Source organism: Myotis daubentonii, chromosome 1 (genome assembly GCF_963259705.1).
Source record: "Myotis daubentonii chromosome 1, mMyoDau2.1, whole genome shotgun sequence".
In the NCBI taxonomy this organism is placed as follows: domain Eukaryota; kingdom Metazoa; phylum Chordata; class Mammalia; order Chiroptera; family Vespertilionidae; genus Myotis; species Myotis daubentonii.
Window position 1 is genome coordinate 76,373,016 of NC_081840.1, and position 20,514 is coordinate 76,393,529.

Here is a 20,514-nt window from a genome sequence, read left to right on the forward strand (position 1 = left end):
GAATCCCTGATAGGCTGCCTCCTGCATAACGCCTACTGGTGATCAAGCTTGCAACCAGGGTATGTGCCCTGACTGGGAATCTAACCTTGACCGCCTAGTTAGATTCTGAGCAACACCAGAATCCAACCACTGAGCAACACCAGCCAGGCTGCATTGTTAGTAATAGTAAAAAATAATTGAAACCATCCAAATTTTCTTTGATAAGGATTGACTAAATAAATCATTTTGCATTTCCACAATAAAATATGGTGAAGCTGGGAAGGGGGATGCAGGGGGCGAGCAGAGATTAACCAAAGAACTTATATGCATATATGCATAACCCACGGACACAAACAATAATGTGGTGAAGGCCTGGGGGTAGGGGGGCAGGAGCAGGGTGGATGGAGTCAATGGGGGGGGGGGGGAAGGAGACATCAGTAATAATACTTTTAACAATAAAAATAAATTTTTAAAAATCTGATGAAGCTATTAAAAATGATGTGGCCTTAGCCAGTTTGACTCAGTGGGTAGAGTGTCAACCTGCGGACTGAAGGATCCCGGGTTCGATTCCAGTCAAAGGGCACATATCTCGGTTGGAGGCTCGATCCCCGGCCCTGGTCAGGACTCGTGTGGGAGGCAACCAATCAATGTGTCTCTCTCACATCGATGTTTCTCTCTGTCTCTCCCCTCCCTTCCACTCTTTCTAAAAATCAATGGAAAAATATCCTCGGATGAGGATTAACATAACAAACAAACAAACAAACAAAAATGCTATAGTCATATTTGCCTATTATTAAAAGAAAAATCTAGTTGCAAAAGAATATATTAACTCTGACCCAAAAGGACTGGAGTAGGGCAAAGAGGCACCTTCATTTTTATTCTACACACTTTCACATCATTTTACTTTTTCACAGCACACATACATTCATGCATTTCCTTTTTGGAATTAAAAATACCTGGAATTAATAAAAATTAAATGTGCCTTCTGATTCAGTTAAAGGCAGAAGAGGATCTATTGGGGAAGTTGTATGGGGATATCCTAGGAACAACTGATGCTTTTCACCTCAGTGAAATGAGGTAGTGTGGAGATTACCACGTTGAAGCCTCCCTGTCACAAACACTACTATTGGCCTCTTCCCCTCATCATTCAGAACATTATCTTCTTGGACCGTCATCAAATGTATGGTCAGGAAGTGCCAAGAACTGTTAAGCCAGTTGTTTTTAGACCACATTTATTGAAGTGATAAATAGGAAAAAAAGACATAAGCAGAAATAACAGTTTGTCAATATAACTCCACTTGTGTAAACAACTAAGGACTGGCCATGTGTGTTTACATTCAAAATGGGTCTGCCCTGCCCTGGCCAGAGTGGCTCAGTGGTAGAGTGTCAGCCCAAGAACCTAAAGGTCTCAGGTTCGCTTCCTGGTCAAGGGCACCTACCTGGGTGGCAGGTTTGTTCCCTGGCTCCTGTTGGAGCGCTTGTGTGAGGCAGCCAATCAAGGTGTCTCTTTCACATTGATGTTTCTCTCGCTTACTTCTCTCTCCCCCTCCCCCTTCTCTTCCTCTCTTACTAAAAATCAATGGTAAAAATATCACTGGATGAGGAGTAACAAAACAAACAAACAAACCCAAAATTGGTCTGCCCTGACAGCTACATACAATGGTGTTTGTAGGGTATAGTCACTGAAAAGTTGAAACTACTAGTTCCTGCCTTCCTAGTAATTTTTTTAAATATTTTGATTTCAGAGAGGAAGGGAGAGGGAAATAGGGATAGAAACATCATGATGAGAGAGAATCATTGATTGGCTGCCTTCTGCACACCCGCCATGAGGGATGGAGCCCTAACCAGGAATTGAACCGTGACCTCCTGGTTTATAGGTAGATATTCAACCACTGAGCCACGCCAGCTGGGCTCAGTGTAGTATATTTTAGTTCAAAGGCAAGTATTCTCTAAACTAGCCACTGGTGATGGTAGATAGAGGAATAGAGCGAGGAAAAGAGGAGTATTTTGTTCCTCATTTTAATCCAGCAGGCCTGAGAATGTCCTGGTACACAGTTTCCCGACTAAAGAAAGCCGTCATGCTAGAGGAGTTCCTTGGGAAATAGATGCGACTTGGGTGGTTTGCCCAGTGGGCTATTTGGGGCCTAAACAGAAGTGATGCTAAAGAACTCAATAGGACCCAAAGTTCCAAGGCAGTTGGTAACTGACAGTTACAGATAAAGCAGGGGCAGACAAAAACATGTAGGGCAGTGAATGATGAACTAGGCCCAGGAGATGCTGAGACTGTGTAATAAAGACATTTTGTCAAACACCTTTGAGTATCCATCTGACAAATCCCCCCTCCCTCCTTACTTCTCGGGTTCAGCATGCTGGACAGCAGTAATCCTCCCCACTGGAGCCAAGAGCGTGGAGGAGAACCGCTACAGCAGAAAGTCTCTCAGTTGCAGCATCAGCTGGATGCTGAGCTGGAGGAGAAGAGAGAAGTCTTACTTCAGCTGTCCAGAGTGACAGGTAGGTTGGGTCTTGAAGAGCTGTCTCAAATGAGGCATCCTCTGCATCTGGTTGGGGAGAAAGGAACCTGGGTCAGCATTTCTCTAATATCTCAGTTGTTCATAGTTGGCTAGAATAAGGACAGTGGCAATGGGGATCAGCTTTACAATCCAGGAAGCACAACACCTACCTCACACTTATACTTTTTTCTACATAATGACTTTCCATTTGAGAGGATGCCAATTCTTAATTTATTATATATATATATATATATATATATATATATATATATATACTTTTTAATATTTATTTCGGAGAAGGGAGAAGGAGAGAGAGAAACATCAATGATGAAAGCAGATAATCAATCAGCCTGCCTCCTGCATGCCCCCCTACTGGGGATCAAGCCCAAAACCCTGGCATGTGTCATGACCAGGAATCAAACGGTGACTTTCTGGTTCGTAGGTTGGTGCTCAACTACTGAGCAACACTGGCCAGGCTATTATGTTTTTAAACATTCACTTCATTCATTTATTAAATATATTTTTATTGATTTCAGAGAGGAAGATAGAAATAGAAACATCAATGGTGAGAGTGCATCATTGATCGGCTGCCTCTTGCATGCCCCCTATTGGGGATCGAGCCCACAATCTGGGCATGTGCCCTTGACCAGAATTAAACCCAGGTCCCTTCAGTCCATAGGTCAACACTCTATCAATGGAGCCAAACTGGCTAGGGCCACTTTATTTATTGAAAGTATTGAAAATGAATTTCTCTGCCTTTTATTCTTATTAATCATTTTAGAAGTGATTGAGGGCCTTATTTATTTTTTTAGCATTTGATACCTGAAATTGAGAAGCAAATTATTGCTCTTAGTTACCACTACCATTTTCTCCTATCCTAACTCTTGGATCACAGTAGATAGTTACTCCAAAAATGTTTAGGGCTCACCACATTGAGAACAACATGTTCTGTGTTTCCTGGCTGAGGAGGCAATTGGCAGGCAGGGTAGTAGCCCAGCAGCCTGTCCTTTTGGCTGAGTTGTTAGAGTTGCATAGTTTATATAAACTGCATCAGAGGCCACATGTCAAAATATTGGAGCCAAAAAATTAAAGCTGATTAATCCCCAAGACTCACATGAAGAAAAAAAGTCTCTTGATCTATACTGGACTTCTCAAGACCAGACTTCAACCTTGTTGTGTTAAGCCAGGGGTCCTCAAACTTTTTAAACAGGGGGCCAGTTCACTGTCCCTCAGACCGTTGGAGGCCCGGACTATAGTTTAAAAAAAAACTATGAACAAATTCCTATGCACACTGCACATATCTTATTTTGAAGTAAAAAAACAAAACGGGAACAAATACAATATTTGTATTTGCATGTGGCCCATGGGCCGTAGTTTGAGGACCCCTGTGTTAAGCCATGGAGATAAAGCACATATTTGTTACTGCACTATACCGATATTAGTGTATACTGACTAATCACCAGACTATATCCTAAAAGTGAATTAAATATAAAGATTGAAAAAAAAGACTCAAAGATTTTAAAATACTATCAAAAAGACCTTTGCCTCACTTTTTTTTTGCTAGCCTAGACCTTGATATTTAGTCTTACTAAACTTTGATTTCATCATACTCTAGTATATTCACATAAGAGAGTTAAAGAAAAGAAATATGACACCAAAAAAGATAAAGCCACACACACAAAAAGAAAAATTGAGGCGGTCATGGTTATATAAAGTACAGCATAGATAACCAAATATTGTAATAATATGTATGGTGCCATTTGGGTACTAGAAATATGAGGGGGAGCCCTAGTTGGTTTGGCTCAGTGGATGGAGTGTCAGCCTGCAGACTGAAGGGCCCCAGGTTCGATTCCAGTTAAGGGCACGTACCAGTGCAGCTTGATTCCCAGCTCTGGTCAGGGCGCATGCAGGAGGCAATCAATTAATGTGTCTCTCTCTCTCATTGATGTTTCTCTCTATCTCTCCCCCTTCTTTTCACTATCTCTCTAAAAATCAATGGAAAAATATCCTTGGATGAGGATTAAGAAATATCAGGGGGAACGCTTTGTAAAGTATACTAATATCTAACCAGTGTGCTAAACACCTGAAATTAATACAAAATAATATTGAATATAAATTGTAATTGAAAAAAATAAAAATAATTTTTAAAAAGAAAAATTATTCTTTTCAATTAGAGGCAGGAACCATAAAAGGATAAAGCTAGGAGCACATGTTGACTTTGTAGTAGGTACGATGCACAGTGAAGTCTTGCAAAGACCTTAGCAGTGGTTCTCAACCTGTGGGTCGCGACCCCTTTGGCGGTAGAACGACCCTTTCACAGGGTCGCCTAAGACCATCCTGCATATCCGATATTTACATTATGATTCATAACAGTAGCAACATTACAGTTATGAAGTCGCAACAAAAATAATTTTACGGTTGGGTCACAACATGAGGAACAGTATTTAAAGGGCCAGAAGGTTGAGAACCACTGCCTTAGGTAATCTAACCCCCTGTTTAATGCATGATAATAGAATGATCACATTGATCACCTTCCTTCCCTAAACACACATACCCACAAATGCCCAAATGCCCACCCTCCCTCCAGATTAGGGTGAGTATGGAGCAGGTGCCACAGAGAGTCAACAGATGGAAGTCTAAATGGAGTTGGAGGAGCTGTTGGCATACTGGTTTGGATGGTGCTGTCAAAAAAGTTTTGAACTGTGCCAGGCCCGTCAAGTGGCTCTGTTTTTGTTTGTTGTTTTACCTTTCACTCTACAGTTCTGCAGTGGCTTTTTGTTTTGTCTTGGCGTCCAAAGATCAACTCAGTTTACTGGGTCAATAAGCAGGAACTCCTTTGTAGAAATGAAAGAGAATTGCTTTTCTCAGGGAAAATTTATAAAATGAATTAAACATTGGTGGGAAATTTGATTTATACTTGGTCCAGCTTTAACCATGGCTACCGATAACTACAGAGTTTCAACTTTCCGGATTACTTTTTCCCCAGCTCAAAACGAGGATCTGAAGCTTGAAGTCACCAACCTGCTTGAGAAACATAAGCAGGAAGTAGAGATCCTCCAAAATAAAGACACAATTTCCCAATCTACTGACAGGCCAGCTGAGCCAGCCACTCCCCCACCTCTGTTCCTTGAGGCCACTCAGATAGAGGTATGTGCATCTTTAATCCAGCAAGCTCCCTCTATAGAAAAGATGAAAGGATTACAACACTAATCCATACTTCTTTTCTTCTACCCTTTACAGTTAAAAAAAACTTAGCATCTTTTTCAGATGAGGGCTTGAAATGATCTGCTGAAGAACAAGCAGCCAGTAGAGGCTGCATAACTTCCTCACTGCGACTGCGCATGAGGAGCTAGGAGAGAGAGCACTTGTGAGCTTGCACCAGAACTCTCTTACATGTTGGAGTAGATTCTGCTGCTGGTATTTTACTGTTACCAACAACTGCTTTATGGAGAATAGTTTCTACCGGACCTGTCATATTTATACTCCCTTCTACCTATGCTTTTCCCTCTACAGCTCTGTGAACCAAAAAAACAAGGAGAAAAGAAACTGTCCCAGTTGTTAAGTGAGTTGCAAATATCATATGCAGAGACCACACTGGAACTAGAAAAGACCAGAGACATGCTTATTCTGCAGCGCAAGATCAACGTGTGTTATCAGGTGCAAGAAAAGAGGGTACAGGAAGGGGAGAGAGAAATAGGCACGTGGGAACCACTTACAAGACTGGGAATGAAGCAAGGCCCGAGTTTCCAGGGCTGATGCAAGGTGACATGAGGTCCTGTGCAAACACAGAAAGTGCTGTCCTTTGAAAAACTTGAGAACTCACGCATGCCCACTGGCGACAGAAGCCAGTGAAGGGGCTGGGAATGGAAATGGCGGGTGTGAACCTGCTGAATTTAAATTTTGCCAGTCCCAGGAAAACATTGCCCCAGGGCACTAATAGCACTACAGGTCCTGGAGGGGTCTGTGAGGAATCCAGATTTTTTCCTAGTGGCTGAATTGGCCCTGCTAAGGAGATAGCGGAGTGTCTTTTACCCAGCAAGTACCAGCTTTTATCTGGGCTCTTTAGTTCTGGGCCACTGAGGTAGAAAATTTCAGACATCATTTTGTTTCAGGAGGAACTAGATGCAATGATGACAAAAGCCGAGAATGAGAATCAAGATCACAGTGAAAAAATGGAGAGGCTGAATAGACTCCTAGACCTCAAGAACAATCGTATCAAGCAGCTGGAAGGTATTTTAAGAAGCCATGGCCTCCCACTATCTGGCAAGTCTTAGTATTTTGTTCTCCTCTCCTTGGGACCCATCACACAGCTACTGTCTGTGTCCTTGGCATATGACTTTTCCCTCCTGTTCTTTACCCTACCATCTCTGTTGTTTTAGTACATGGCCAGCAGCTTCTTTTGCTTCATCACATCAGCATCTTTCTCTGTTTTCTCTGGAGAGTTTCAACAGGGCCCAGCAATTGCTGGATCTATTTTGAGGATGAGAGCAGATCACCGTTGGCCCTCAGGCTGGTGTAAGCACTCCCTCTCTTAAGATTGTTGCCTCAAGCCAGGCCTACATAGCAGTTTGTGTGAGATAATAGAATTTCATCACTCATTTCTCATCATCCTTTTATGTGATTTCTCTCTCAACGTCTCTAAATTCTTTGTTGTAGTTTGAGGAGGTAGGCATAACAGGACATGTGGCTGGACACTCATGCAAATTTCATAATGTGGTACTTCCTATATTTAGTACAATCACTACTGACCAGGACCTGGTTTCAGCCATGCCTGTCAAGAAAATTGGCTTTGTTATTATACCCAGTGGTGAGAGACCTGACTTACACTAAGCGAAATTCATCAAAGACTGATATTTAAGCCAGCATGCTCATTTGTTATATCTGTGATAGCGGCTGCCACAAGAATATTTGAAACCAGTGTTCAGGGCAGCCCTCTCTCTGGAAGCAGAATCAGTAAGCAGGTTACTTAGTGAGCATGGAGCTAGAGTAAAGGGTGGTGGCCCATTCTGGGGCATGACTTATCCAAAGCAGGGTGAGTCTGTTAAAAGGTCACTGCCATATCACAAAGGAAACCCCTCCTTGGGCTGAAATTCTCATGTCTTCCAGTTGCACGGTCTTTCTCCTGGAACAGTGCAGGATAAACACCCTTATCTGCTTCTAAGGATTTATTTATTTTTTTTTAACAGATTCATTTATTTTAACTTAATAGGTCTGTCATTACTGGTAAGGCTAACGAGTTTTTCCTATGTTTACTAGTTATATGTATTATTTCTTTTGAGAATTGCCTGTTTCTGTTCTTTATCCATTTGAACTGTGCCAGTCAGGCAAGTGGCTCTGTATTTTATTGATTTGTAGAATTTCTTCATATGCTGAGATTGTTAACTCTGTGTCATGAAATGCAAAATTTTAGATTTATTTTCTTGAGTTATATTAATCTTATCAATTAAGAAACCCATGTCAATCTCTATGTTCCATTTATTTGGGGCAGGACGAAATTCTAATGTGTGCAAAATATTTTTATTCTACTACTTTAACTCTTTAAATAGGACCTTCACCATCAACACACTGAAGACTCAAATACTCCCCGATATCAAGTTTCTGGTTGGTTGAACATGGGAGGTAATGCACAGATTTGTTAGACTGTCTTACATATCTTTGCATTCCATTGTCAATATTTTCAACCTCTTTCCAATAGGTGTCCGCCTCCACTTTTTTACTTCATTACTCTTTAACTTAAAGTGGATTTGCTTTGCCTTCTTATGATGAAATGAAATTCTTAACAGAATGAAGATTCTTGGCACTGATCTGGCTGGAGAAGGGGAATCATTTATTAGAAGGGGCCCAAGGTAACATAATAGACTAGAGGCCCGATGCACGAAGATTTGTGCAATAATGGGCCTTCCTTCCCCTGGCTGCTGGCACCGCCTTCGCTCTGGCCCAGAGCCACCTTTCCACCTTTCCACCTTCCCACGCTGCCCAGAGGCCCAGAGTGGCTGGGGCAGTGCGGAATGCCTGCCCCCAGCCACTCAGTGCCCGTGCATGTAAATTAATCTGCCAGTTTTTATGGGTTAATTTCCACTCACTCCTGATTAGCTGGTGGGCATTGTGAAGGTATGGTCAATTTGCATCTTTCTCTTTTATTTGTATAGATACCATGACTGTAACTTGCTATTTTTTCCATGGGTAATATCCCAACATTTTGGAAATATTCACATTTTCTGTTTCTAGCGCTTCTCTGATGGAATTACCAATTAATTCATAGGCTGTTACTATAAGCCAAAATGTCATTTGTAGAATAAATTGTGCCTCCAGTGTTTTCCTGAGCTTAGTGTTTACTTTCCCATTACTCATTTTGAACCTTACTTCTAAAGGAGATATTGGATTGTTTAGCCACCAGAATTCAAAGCTCCTGGTTGTCATTCTGCTGCTTTTCCTTTTGAATCACATGGTTTCTTGAAATAATCCCAACTTGGACTTCCACCATGGTTTCTAGTCTCCTTTTGTCCACCTTCCTTTATTCTAAGAAAGAGCTCCCTACCCTTTCATGGATAGGCAGTTTTCTTTCCCCTCTAGAACAGCTCAAAGATGTGGCTTATGGTACCCGACAGATGTCATTATATCTGGAAACACTGCCAGCCCATAGAGATGAGGATAAAGTGAACATTTCTCTGTTGCATCAAAGTGAGAATCTGTTTGAACTGCACATTCACCAGGCCTTCCTGACATCTGCTGCTCTGGCTCAGGCTGAAGACACTCAACCTACCACTTTCTGCACCTATTCCTTCTATGATTTTGAAACCCACTGTACCCCACTAGCTGTGGGGCCACAGCCACTTTATGACTTCACCTCCCAGTATGTGGTCGAGACAGATTCCCTTTTCTTGCACTACCTTCAAGGGGCTTCAGCCCAGCTTGAGCTTCACCAGGCTCTAGCCAGTGAGCACCACACCCTTGCAGCCGGATGGATTTGCTTTGACAGGGTGCTGGAGACTGTGGAGAGAGTCCATGGCTCTGCCACACTTACTGGTAAGTGCTATCAGCTTCCCACAGCTCCTGGGTCCAATGCAGAATTTCCCAACATCTATAGTTGCTCCTCTGCTGCTCTCCCATTTCCTTTCCCTTTATTCTTGATCCTCGCCACACCATCTGTGTCCTCCATGCCTTTCATACTTTCTGCTGCCCAGGAGCTGGTGGAGAAGACTTTGGGGTGCTAGAATACTGGATGAGGCTGCACTTCCCCATAAGATCCAGCCTACAGGCATGCAATAAGCGAAAAAAAGCTCAGGCCTACCTGTCAGCCTGGAGGGCCCAGGAGGATGAGGTGAGAAAAAGGATGTGCCCATGCATCTCAAAGGAGCCTCATCCCAGCGGCTCATGATATCAGCTCATCCTCCCGTTGGATGTGAATGGAAGAGAAAAACTGTCACACCACAAGTAGTTCAGAGTCTTTCCTTGGCCAAGCCTGAGTTTGAAATGAAACCATGCCCTTGGAGCTAGTTACCTCTCCCTGCTGTGAACAAAATAGCTTTTCTGTTCCATTCTCTCAGACAAGGCCTGAGTGCCAGCATCTCCCTCTGATAGCCATCTGCCGGAGTCAGTGTGCAGGCAGGTGAAAGTTATTAGGTTTCTTTGTGACCCAGTTCGCTAGGTCAGAGCTCTTGCTCATTAAGGGTGCTGGGCTTCACCTACAACAACTCTCCTAGGTTGCCCTTTCTCTCCATCCAAGACCAGCATATCTCCAGTCCAAATCAGAGACTTGGAAGCATCAGAATGAGCTGCAGGTGGAAATCACCAGATGCTGTGGCCTCCAGAGTCGACGGCTGGGAACCCAACCCAGTCCGTATGCCATGTACCGTTTTTTCACCTTTCCTGATCACGACACGGCCATCATTCCAGCCAGTAACAATCCCTACTTTAGAGACCAGGCTCAATTCCCAGTGCTTGTGACTTCTGACCTGGATCAATATCTGAGACGGGAGGCCCTGTCTATATACGTTTTTGACGATGAAGACGCAGAATCTGGCTCCTACCTTGGCAAAGTCCAAGTGCCCTTGCTGCCTCTTGCACAAAACAAATCCATTAAAGGTGGGAGTTCAAGGTTACTGCATTGTTATGGTCTTTGCTCAGTGTTATCTTCCAGTCCTAATGCTACTTTTCTTTGATTACTTGCTTGGAACAGTCTCTCTTAAAAACCTGCTGAAAGGACTTTAGAATATTGTCAAAAGTGACAGTGCAGACTTAGAGTTTCACTGGTCAGTGGATACATTGGCTTCTTCTGCTTCAGCAACTAAAGCAAGATTCCCAAGTGGGTAGACCCACCAGCCTGAAGTCATGCCTTTATTTCTGAACAAACATTTTCCAATTCTGTAATGCTTCCCAGTATTTGTCTTTACTTAAGAACTATTGTTTCTTAGCACATGACTAGATATCTGACTATAAACTGTCCTTAACACTCCCTCATAATTCTCTTCCTTTAAATATTAGATACAAGTTAGCAAGGGTTCTATACTATACCACAACTAAGGGAAATGTCTTAAAAATATCCCTTCCCCCTAACCCAAATGGAGCTTAACTTCATACTACCTTACTTTACTTTCATACCCAGGGTTGTGGGGTGCACCCAGGAAGGGTCAATTCTCTGGAAGGGTGAGGCAGGGATATCCACACTCTCATTAATAAGTGTGATGGAGCCCTAACCGGTTTGGCTCAGTGGATAGAGCGTTGGCCTGTGGACTCAAGGGTCCCAGGTTCGATTCCGGTCAAGGGCATGTACCTTGGTTTCGGGCACATCCCCAGTAGGGAGTGTGCAGGAGGCAGCTGATCGATGTTTCTCTTTCATCGATGTTTCTAACTCTGTCCCTCTCCCTTACTCTCTGTAAAAAACCAATAAAATATATTTTTAAAAAAGAAAATCTTGTGTATTTTAAATGAAACGTGTAGAAAATGTTATTAATAAGATAGCATTTAAAAAAAATTAAAAAAAGAAGTGAGATGGATGCAGCCAGTAAACCAACCATGTTTAACAAGCATCTGGATGTGCCAAGAAGTGTGTGAGGACTCTCTCCTCCCAATATCACAAGTGCTTTAAACAAACAAACAAAAAGGCTGACACTTCTGCTCACAAGCCATCCTTTGCCAAAGAGGAGATAAAATGTCAGTCATGTGTTAAATTAATCAGCATTACAGATCAGAAGTCTGGCCTTTGGGAAAAAGCTATTTTGCTTGAGTTTCCTTGGCTTTTGTTATTTTAGAAATAAGGACCACTTGAGTATAGATAATGGTTTCCTTGGTGTGCTTAAGGCATAGCGAGCATTTGGTAATAGCAAAGATAACGCGATCCTGTTTATTGACTGAGTGACTGATGACAAGCAAGCTCTACCTATCCATACATCCTTTGCCTATCCCTTCTTGAAACCTGGGGATACCCACCTTCCCCTCCAAATATTTTAAGGGAGTATTATAAGTAAATATTCTTAAGGGGAACATAAGTATTCAAGACCATTCTATGTCACTTCTGAGTATATTAGCATCATGATTATTTGATGAATGTTAATTGTAAACAATATGGTGAAATTTAAAAATGGAGGGAATAGACAAGGTGCTGATTAAGCTCACTTACCTATTTCATTTGATCAGATTTTATTAATGTCTGTGTGTGTCTCAGGTGATTTTAGCCTCACTGATCCTGCGAGAAAACCCAATGGATCTGTTCAGGTACAGCTGGATTGGAAGTCTTGCTATCTATCTCCCGAGAGCTTCCTGAAAGCAGAAGCTCAGACTGATGAGAACGGCGCCAACCGCAGTTCAGAGATCTCATCTGATGAGGACAAGGCTTCCTTTCCTTCCCAGGTAGCAGGCCTCCACCAATCCTGTGGAGCATATGTGAAGAAAATAGTATTAAAATTGAAGGGGAAAAAAGTTCCTTCTGTGAATGTCATGCGTTCTGCAGACCTAGTCAGCACCCTTCATAATGCCGCGAGGCGTTTCATGGAGCCAAACGCTGGGTTTTATTGTGGGGAGAAGAAAGAGATGGCATCTCTCAGCTCTGTGACAGGAGAGACATGAAGTCTAATGCTAGCCTTCAAATGCCTTTCTTGAGAATCAAGGCTGTTAACTATCATCTTATAAGGCTGTTTCTGCTCTTATTCCGGACCAGGTGGTATCTGCTGAGATTCCCATCGCAGCTGACCAGCATGCAACTAAGAGAAAACCTCCTCATGTGGGAGAAAGAAAGGAAAGGGAACACCAGGTTTTAAGCTACTCAAGAAGAAAACACGGCAAAAGAACAGGTATCCAAGGAAAGAACAGAATGGAGTATCTTAGTCGTAACTTCTTAAGTGGAAATACACTACAGGTAAGGCCTTAGAAACTCGAAGAACTAAAATGTGGGTTGTAGTATCCCCAAAGATATTGTTCTCAGAGGAAAAAGCAGAAGCAGACACACAGGATAAGCAATAATCATGGCTTTTTGTGGCTACTATGTGTTTCCACAAACAAGTAGTTTAATAAACCTCTGGACTGTTCAATTCAATGTAATAGATTATGTAATCTGCAATTTATGCTTAGAACTTTAGTACCACAGTTTTAACCAGTCCACTTCAGCTATAATGAAAACAAATTAAAAGGTAAGTACTGCCCTGGCTGGTGTGGCTCCCATGGTTGGGCGTCATGCTGGACTCTGAAAGGTTACCAGTTTCAGCCCCAGTCAGGGCACAGGCCTGGGTTTTGGGCTTGATCCTTGATAGACGGCGTGGATTGGTGTCACTCTCTATGTTTCTCTATCTCCCTCCCTCTCCCTCTCTCTCTCAAAATCAATTAAAAAAAAAAAAGAACAAGTATTTATTGAACACCTACTGTGTGCTTGATACTGCCTTTTCTTTATAGGAAAGTGGATTAAAGTTACTATGTAACACCTAAAAATATGTTCATATAAGATTATAAGCCCTGACCGGTTTGGCTCAGTGGATAGAGAGTCAGCCTGTGGACTGAAGGGTCCCAGGTTCGATTCCAGTCAAGGGCATGTATGTACCTTGGTTGTGGGCACATCCCCAGTAGTGGGTGTGCAGGAGGCAGCTGATTGATGTTTCTCTCTCATTGATGTTTCTAACTCTCTATCCTTCTCCCTTCCTCTCTGTAAAAAATCAATAAAATATATTTTTAAAAAAAGATTATAAATATGTGTGATATGATTATATATTACATTATTATGTTATAACTAGAGGCCCCTCGGCCTGGCCTGCAGGGATCGGGCCGAAACTGGCTCTCTGACATCCTCCGAGGAGTCCCGGATAGCAAGAGGGCACAGGCCAGGCCAAGGAACCCCACCAGCGCACAATCAGGGCAGGGCAGGGACCGCAGGAGGGCTCCAGGGTGTGTCCAGCCCATTTCGCCCAGTCCCAATTGGCCGGACCCCAGCAGCAAGCTAACCTACCAGTCAGAGCATCTGTCCCCTGGTGGTCAGTGTATGTCATGGTGACTGGTCAGACAGTTGAATGGTTGGACACTTAGCATATTAGGCTTTTATTTTATAGGATAATTTGCATTGCATTAATTATATATTAATGTGATTATTAATTTTATTAAATAATTATAATTATACAATATCATTATATGTAATTTTATTTATTGTGTTTATTCTGTAGCAGGTGAACTACACTGAATGGAAATTCTCAGGGTTTAACATCTCCATAGATGATTATTTAAAGAATCAGAAAAAGGAAGAGGAAATGACATCATTCCCTTCAGCACTGATACAAAATGAAGCTCTCCATCCTGTAATTGGTATTGTCTTTTTAAAATCTGATTTTCCTATTTAATCATTGAATTCTTTGATCAAGACAGTTATTCTTCATCTTCATTGCTAAAGTTTTTATGGGAATGTAGTACTGAAGACCCTAGGCTCAGTTTTATGTTACAGTGGGCTGGTTAGGCCGATTAAGGTTAGAATTCTCAAAGAAAGTAGATTCCTGTGTATTTAAAGCTAGCTATAGCCAGTTTAGTTACCTAGCAATTATAAGATGTTAATCAATCCAGGGTCTTATGAATTATGGTTACAAAGAAATAGAAGAAGGAGCATAATTGGCTCATTTGTGATGTTAATCCAAATTTTTTATTGTTGTTAATCCTCACCCAAGAATATTTTTTTCTATTGCTTTTTTAGAGAGAGTGTGAGGAATGGAGGGATGGAGGGATGGTGGGAGGGAGGGAAAGAGAAACATCAATGTGAGAGAGACACATCAATTGGTTGCTGCCTTCTGCACACGCCCCGACCACAGACTGACAACTAGCCCCTGAGCCAAACCAACTAGTGCTCCAAATTTATATTCTTTTCTATTTTATTCACCAGTTTATTTTGTCTTTAGATTTCTTGTTTGTTTATTTTGATTTTTAGATTCAATTGTTGATAGATATGTATTTGTTGCCATTTTGTTGTTCATATTTTTTATTTCTTCTTCTTCTTTTTCTTCTTCTCCTCCTTCTTCTTCTTTGTTTTCTTCTTCTTCTTAAAGAATACCTTCAACATTTCATGTAATACTGGTTTGGTGGTCATAAACTCCTTTAGCTTTTTCTTGTCTGGGAAGCTATCGGACCTTCAATTCTAAATGATAGCTTTGCTGGGTAGAGTAATCTTGGTTGTAGGTCCTTGTTTTTCATCACTTTGTTTTTTTATTTTTATTTTTTTAATATATTTTATTGATTTTTTACAGAGAGGAAGGGAGAGGGATAGAGAGTTAGAAACATCAATGAGAGAGAAACATCAATCAGCTGCCTCCTGCACACTCCCTACTAGGGATGTGCCCACAACCAAGGTACATGCCCTTGGCCAGAATCGAACCCGGGACCCTTCAGTCCGCAGGCTGATGCTCTATACACTGAGCCAAACCAGCCAGGGCAGGTAGTATTTTTATTTTTTATTTTTTTTTATTCATCACTTTGAATAATTCTTGCCACTCTCTTCTGGCCTGCAAAGTTTCTGTTCAGAAATTAGATGACAGTCATATGGGCACTCCTTTGTAGGTAGCTAACTGCTTTTCTCTTGCTGCCTTTAAGTTTCTCTCTGTGTCTTTAACCTTTGGCATTTTAATTATAATGTGTCTTGGTGTGGGCCTCTGGGTTCATCTTGCTTTGGACTCTCTATGCTTCCTGGACATGTCAGTGGTTGAGTATTGACACAGGAAGGTTTTATTTTTTAATAACCTTTACCAACTTGGGCTATTTGGGAGAATACCACACTCTACAGTGGGCTGTATCACTAAGCAAATAGTTCACTACTATTTGTGGCCTACATTACATAGAAAATAGAAAAAGAAAAAAAAGTAAGCATATAGTTCACAACCTGGCAATTCTCTTCCTTAGCAGATAAAGAATCCTGTGAACAAGCTTCTGAGGTCAGTGAAGCACAAACTACAGACAGTGACGACATAGTGACAGCCATATCTCAGAAATGTCCGAAGGCAGTAAGTATGCTGGGTGATCACTGAGTGGGTGGCAAGACGGTAAATTATGACAGCTAGTATGTTTAATGACCAGGCATGTGAAGTTCAAGTCTAGTTGTTTGGTTTTTTAAAATATATTTTCTTGATTTTTTACAGAGAGGAAGGGAGAGGAATAGTCAGAAACTTCAATGAGAGAGAAGCATTGATCAGCTGCCTCCTGCACACCCCCCACCGGGGATGTGCCTGCAACTAAGGTACAAGCCCTTGGCAGGAATCAAACCTGGGACCCTTGAGTCCCCAGGCCGACGCTCTATCCAGTGAGCCAAACGGGTCAGGGCTCAAGTCTAGTTTTAATGATGCTGGTAGGGAATTTAAGTTATTCACTTAAGTATACATTGAGAGTAAATATAACTCTGTTGATGCAGTCAGATGAAAGGATCGTTTTTCTCGATGTGATGTGAATGAGGAGTTGCTTCCACACTTCTCTCTCCTGTTTGAATCCCTTGCCTGCCTTCTTCATTGTGTGGGCCGAGCCAGCTCAGCCAAGGGTTCAAAAGCCTGAGTGCAGGAGGCAGCAAAAGGATGAAGAAATGACAGACAAAGAGAATAAGCTGGGCCTAGGTGGATCTTCCTGTGCCTGGCTGAGGCCACAGAGAGATCCAGAGGCAAGCTGAGCCTTTATTTTATAGCCAGAGGTAAACAAGTTAGTGGTCACCATAGTTACAATGTTCTTGTGAGTTTCACTTGTTTTGGCAGCACTTGCACTTCCCACAGCCCATTAGCTACCTAGAAATGATCTAGGGAGTGTCATAAGGTCAAGCCTAATTATGCTAAGAGGACTGTGCCCTCTAAGCTGGGACTTGTTTGTGCCTTTGCCAACAGGTCAGTCCGAGGCTTAACCCTATAGCTGCGCCCTACAATTGTGTAGTTGTGATTCACCCCTTCCTTTAACTCCACCAGAGGACAGCAGGTTTACTTGGGGAGGTGGAGGCGGAGAGAGAGGGAGAGGTTCTTCCTGGGAGGGCTCAGAGGGCTCATCCCGTTTCTGAAGTTTCCGACCCAGCCTTTAAAACCTGTCATTACAATTAGTTATTCAACATTTCAGTCTCAAGTCTCTTCGGGAACTCAGTGAGGATACACATGCGCAACAATCATTGTGTTGGAGTCTTGTGGTTTATACATGAGGTAGAAAACAATCACTCTCTTGAGCCACTAGAATGCTCCCTGGCAGGTTTGTAGGTGCTCAGTGAACAGCTGTTGAATGAGTGACTGAATGAAAGATGAAAATCTCATTGAGGATTAGGAACTTCATTAGAAACAGTAAAGTATAGGCGACTTAGAATCAAGGGAGTAGATTATGTGATATAAACTCTAAGGTTTTCAAGAATCCAGAAAAAGGAAATTTTGTAGAGGTCACAAAACTTACTTGAAAGTCAGACCTGTCCTGAGGATTTGCAGGAAAATGAAGGATGCTGGAGTGGGAAGAAACAACTCGAAGTCTGTAGACTTAAACAGTGAATGTGGCAAGTAGTTAAGTTTATCTGTTTATTGAACTTTTATCTGTCATATCTTTTTTAGACATTATGTAATTAATGTCTTGAGAAATGTTTATAAGACAGATCAGAGCCATTGAATGTTAGAGCTAGACAACAACATCTTAGAGATAATAAAGGTGAACACGATTAAATGATGTGTCTGCGATTACAGAGCTCGCTAGTGAAGGAGCCAGAACTCCAGTCAAGGTTTCCAAACCATGCCACCTCAGATCAACACAAAAAGCAGCCAGCTGGTCAGCACGTTTTTGAACTACAAGGCAGACAGATTACATTGAAATATTACTCTAAATTAAAGGCTGCTAAATTAACCTCCTTTTAGAAAATCTTTTTGTACCCAAAAATGTTACTTGAGAAACTAAATATAAAAACTGAGCTTACTTGGCAAAAAAAAAAAAAAAAAAATTAGTGTTGTTATTATCAAATTAAATTTACAACATAGACATATATATGATTGTATATATGTCTCCTCAATCATGATTATATTTCAAAATAGTTAGACATAAAAGATTGAAAGAGTTGAAGGCCCAGATTTAATACTTGAACTCTGCCACTCTTCTGCCTGGATCAGCCCAGGTAGCAGAGGACGAAAAGAGTGTAGTTTAAGAGCATGGAGATTTGGCTCATGCAGAAGTGGTTTAGAGCCTGCTCTGCTGCTAAAATCTATGCAATGTTGGGGGAGTTATTTAACCTGGATTAGCCTTTGTTTCCTCATCTGTGACGCATTAATATTAAGTATGCCTCCTTTATAGTGATGAGGCAAGATTTAAAGAAGGTGATGTGTAGTAAGAGTTCAGTACAATGCCTGAGACAAATTAAGCACTGAATGATAGGGATGATGATGTTGATGATGTCAGTAGTCTATTCTCTCTGAAATATCCTAGTTCTCAAGGTTAAGCTTTTATAATCTGAGGAGGTCCCTACAAAGAAGGACCAGGCCCTGAGGGGAGGGGATTAAAACAGGAGTGTCATTTCTCTTCTGCCTGACAGGTCAATCGAGGAGTAGGTTGAACAATACAACCTAAATAAGACCCTTTCAAAATGCCTTTCCCTTATACTTTTTCCCCCCAATATATTTTCATTGATTTTACAGAGGAAAGGAGAGAGAGGGAGACAGAGAGATAGAAATATCAATGATGAGAGAGAATCACTGATCTGCTGCCTCCTGCACGTCCCACACTGGGAATGAAGCTCACATGTTTCAGACTGCCAGCTTCTTATTGTATCTTCACAAGGCAGGAGAAGAATGAGCTAGCTCCGACCTCTTCCTATAAGGGCACTAATCCCATTCATGAGGGCTCCACCCTTGTGACCTAATTATCTCCCAACGGCTCTATCTCCAAATACCATCACATTGGGATTAGGGTTTTGTATGTTTTTTTGTTAATCCTTACCCAAGGGTATTTTTTTCCCATTGATTTTTTTTTTAGAGAGAGTGGAAGGGAGGGGAGAGAAGGGAGAGAGAAAGAGAGAGAAGGAAAGGAGAGAGGGAGAAACACCAGTATGAGAGAGACACAATGACTGGTTACCTCCTGCATGCACTCTGATCCAGGCCAGGGACTAGAACTTGAAACTCAGGATGTGCCCTTGATCAGAAATCGAACCCGAGACCCTTCCATGCATGGGCCAACACTCTAACCACTGAACTATGCCAGCCAGGGCAGGATTAGGGTTTTAATATATGACTTAAAATATATATATATATATATATATATATATATATATATATATATATATAGATTTCAGAGAGGAAGGGAGAGGGAGAGAGGATGGGAGCATCAGTGATGAGAGAGAACCATTGATTAGCTGCCTCCTGCAGGCCCCACACTAGGGATTGAGCCCGCAACCAGGCATGTGCCCTGACCAGGAATCAAATTATGCCCTTCTGGTCCATAGGTTGATGCTCAATCACTGAACCACACAGGCTGGGCTTAATATATGACTTTTGAGGCGCACTGGCGCGAGGCACCGAGCTGGCCCGGCCACCTGGGTGGTGCGTCCCATTAAAAAAAAAAAAAAAAAAAAAAAAAAAAAATATATATATATATATATATATATATATATATATATATAACTTTTGAGGCGGTACATCCATAACAAACCATATAAAATTATCATTTTTTATAGATTAAAATGTGTTTCATATGGTTCTACCTAATAGAAATGAATAAAGTCTTCATATGTAACTGGCTCAAATGTTAATCTTATTCATCCTCCTAATTCACCTTTGTTATCAGAATAAATTTGATGTAGTGTGCATAAATATGGGTTTCTGATCATCTGCTATAGGTTTATTTGCAAGTTAAAAATTTATTAAATTACACAAGGTAAGAATACATTTTTCCTTTAAAACTAGAATATTATAGATAAAGCTAAATCTCTTTTGACCACTACTTATAATCCCTGCTGCTTCTTCTGCCCCCCACCCCTGCAAAGAAAATTATTGTTTTGAACTTGGGGTGTATCTTTTCAGATCTTAAAGGACTTTAGCATTCATATTGCTTTGTGTTTGTCTTTATGCTTTCAAATAAATAACATTAAACTGTACATATTATTTTTTCTTAAACTATTTATTTGATATAATTATATATTTACAAACAGTTGCAAAAATATGTACAGGGAGGTGCCATATACTTTTCACTCAGTTTCCCCCATTTTTTTAATGCATATTATTCTGAAACATGCATTTTCCAATCAGTAGTGTTTGGTAGTCTGTCCATGTCGATAGTCTGTCCATATTGAGTTTTTCTATTTAATTTGTCTTAAATACTGATCAGTATGCCCTTAAATTAATATGTGACCTTTTCCTTAGACCTCCATGTGTAATGCTGCTTGAGCTTTTATGCTATGTGCTTGATATTCATTAACTCACCAAATCCTCACAGTAGCCTGTCAGTTGTTTACTCCTTCAACAAGGAATATGGTGTGCCTGTCTAAGTATTTGCCAGGCTCTCTGTTTTCCCTAGAAAATGTTTAGCAGCTTTAGTCATATAGCCCCAAAGTGGAAGCATCAATGTATTGATCAGTAAGAGTATG

At 41.3% G+C, this 20,514-nt stretch overlaps 1 protein-coding gene, 1 long non-coding RNA gene and 1 other non-coding gene across 7 annotated transcripts in view; 2 read left to right on the top strand and 1 right to left on the bottom strand.

The window, feature by feature from the left end:
* The window catches only part of RPGRIP1 (RPGR interacting protein 1), a 64,728-nt gene that overhangs the window by 27,561 nt on the left and 16,653 nt on the right, over positions 1–20,514 (top strand). For 2 of the 5 annotated variants that reach the window (XM_059706939.1, XM_059706966.1), the window contains exons 11-21: positions 2,345–2,490; positions 5,476–5,636; positions 6,003–6,146; positions 6,602–6,719; positions 9,063–9,515; positions 9,674–9,810; positions 10,193–10,574; positions 12,154–12,338; positions 12,646–12,843; positions 14,132–14,270; positions 15,846–15,946. In XM_059706939.1, coding sequence (XP_059562922.1) covers positions 2,345–2,490; positions 5,476–5,636; positions 6,003–6,146; positions 6,602–6,719; positions 9,063–9,515; positions 9,674–9,810; positions 10,193–10,574; positions 12,154–12,338; positions 12,646–12,843; positions 14,132–14,270; positions 15,846–15,946 — 2,164 coding nt within the window. The remainder of the gene's footprint in view (positions 1–2,344; positions 2,491–5,475; positions 5,637–6,002; positions 6,147–6,601; positions 6,720–9,062; positions 9,516–9,673; positions 9,811–10,192; positions 10,575–12,153; positions 12,339–12,645; positions 12,844–14,131; positions 14,271–15,845; positions 15,947–20,514) is intronic. The other 3 variants (XM_059706949.1, XM_059706957.1, XM_059706975.1) reach the window with 3 other exon arrangements.
* On the bottom strand, positions 1,195–9,885 carry LOC132239995 (uncharacterized). The gene is made up of 2 exons (XR_009454204.1): positions 9,781–9,885; positions 1,195–2,537 (listed from the first exon to the last, which is right to left on the bottom strand). It is a non-coding gene; the product is annotated as an uncharacterized LOC132239995 (long non-coding RNA).
* Positions 15,639–15,778, top strand: LOC132224731 (small nucleolar RNA SNORA4). Its single transcript, XR_009450721.1, has one exon. It is a non-coding gene; the product is annotated as a small nucleolar RNA SNORA4 (small nucleolar RNA).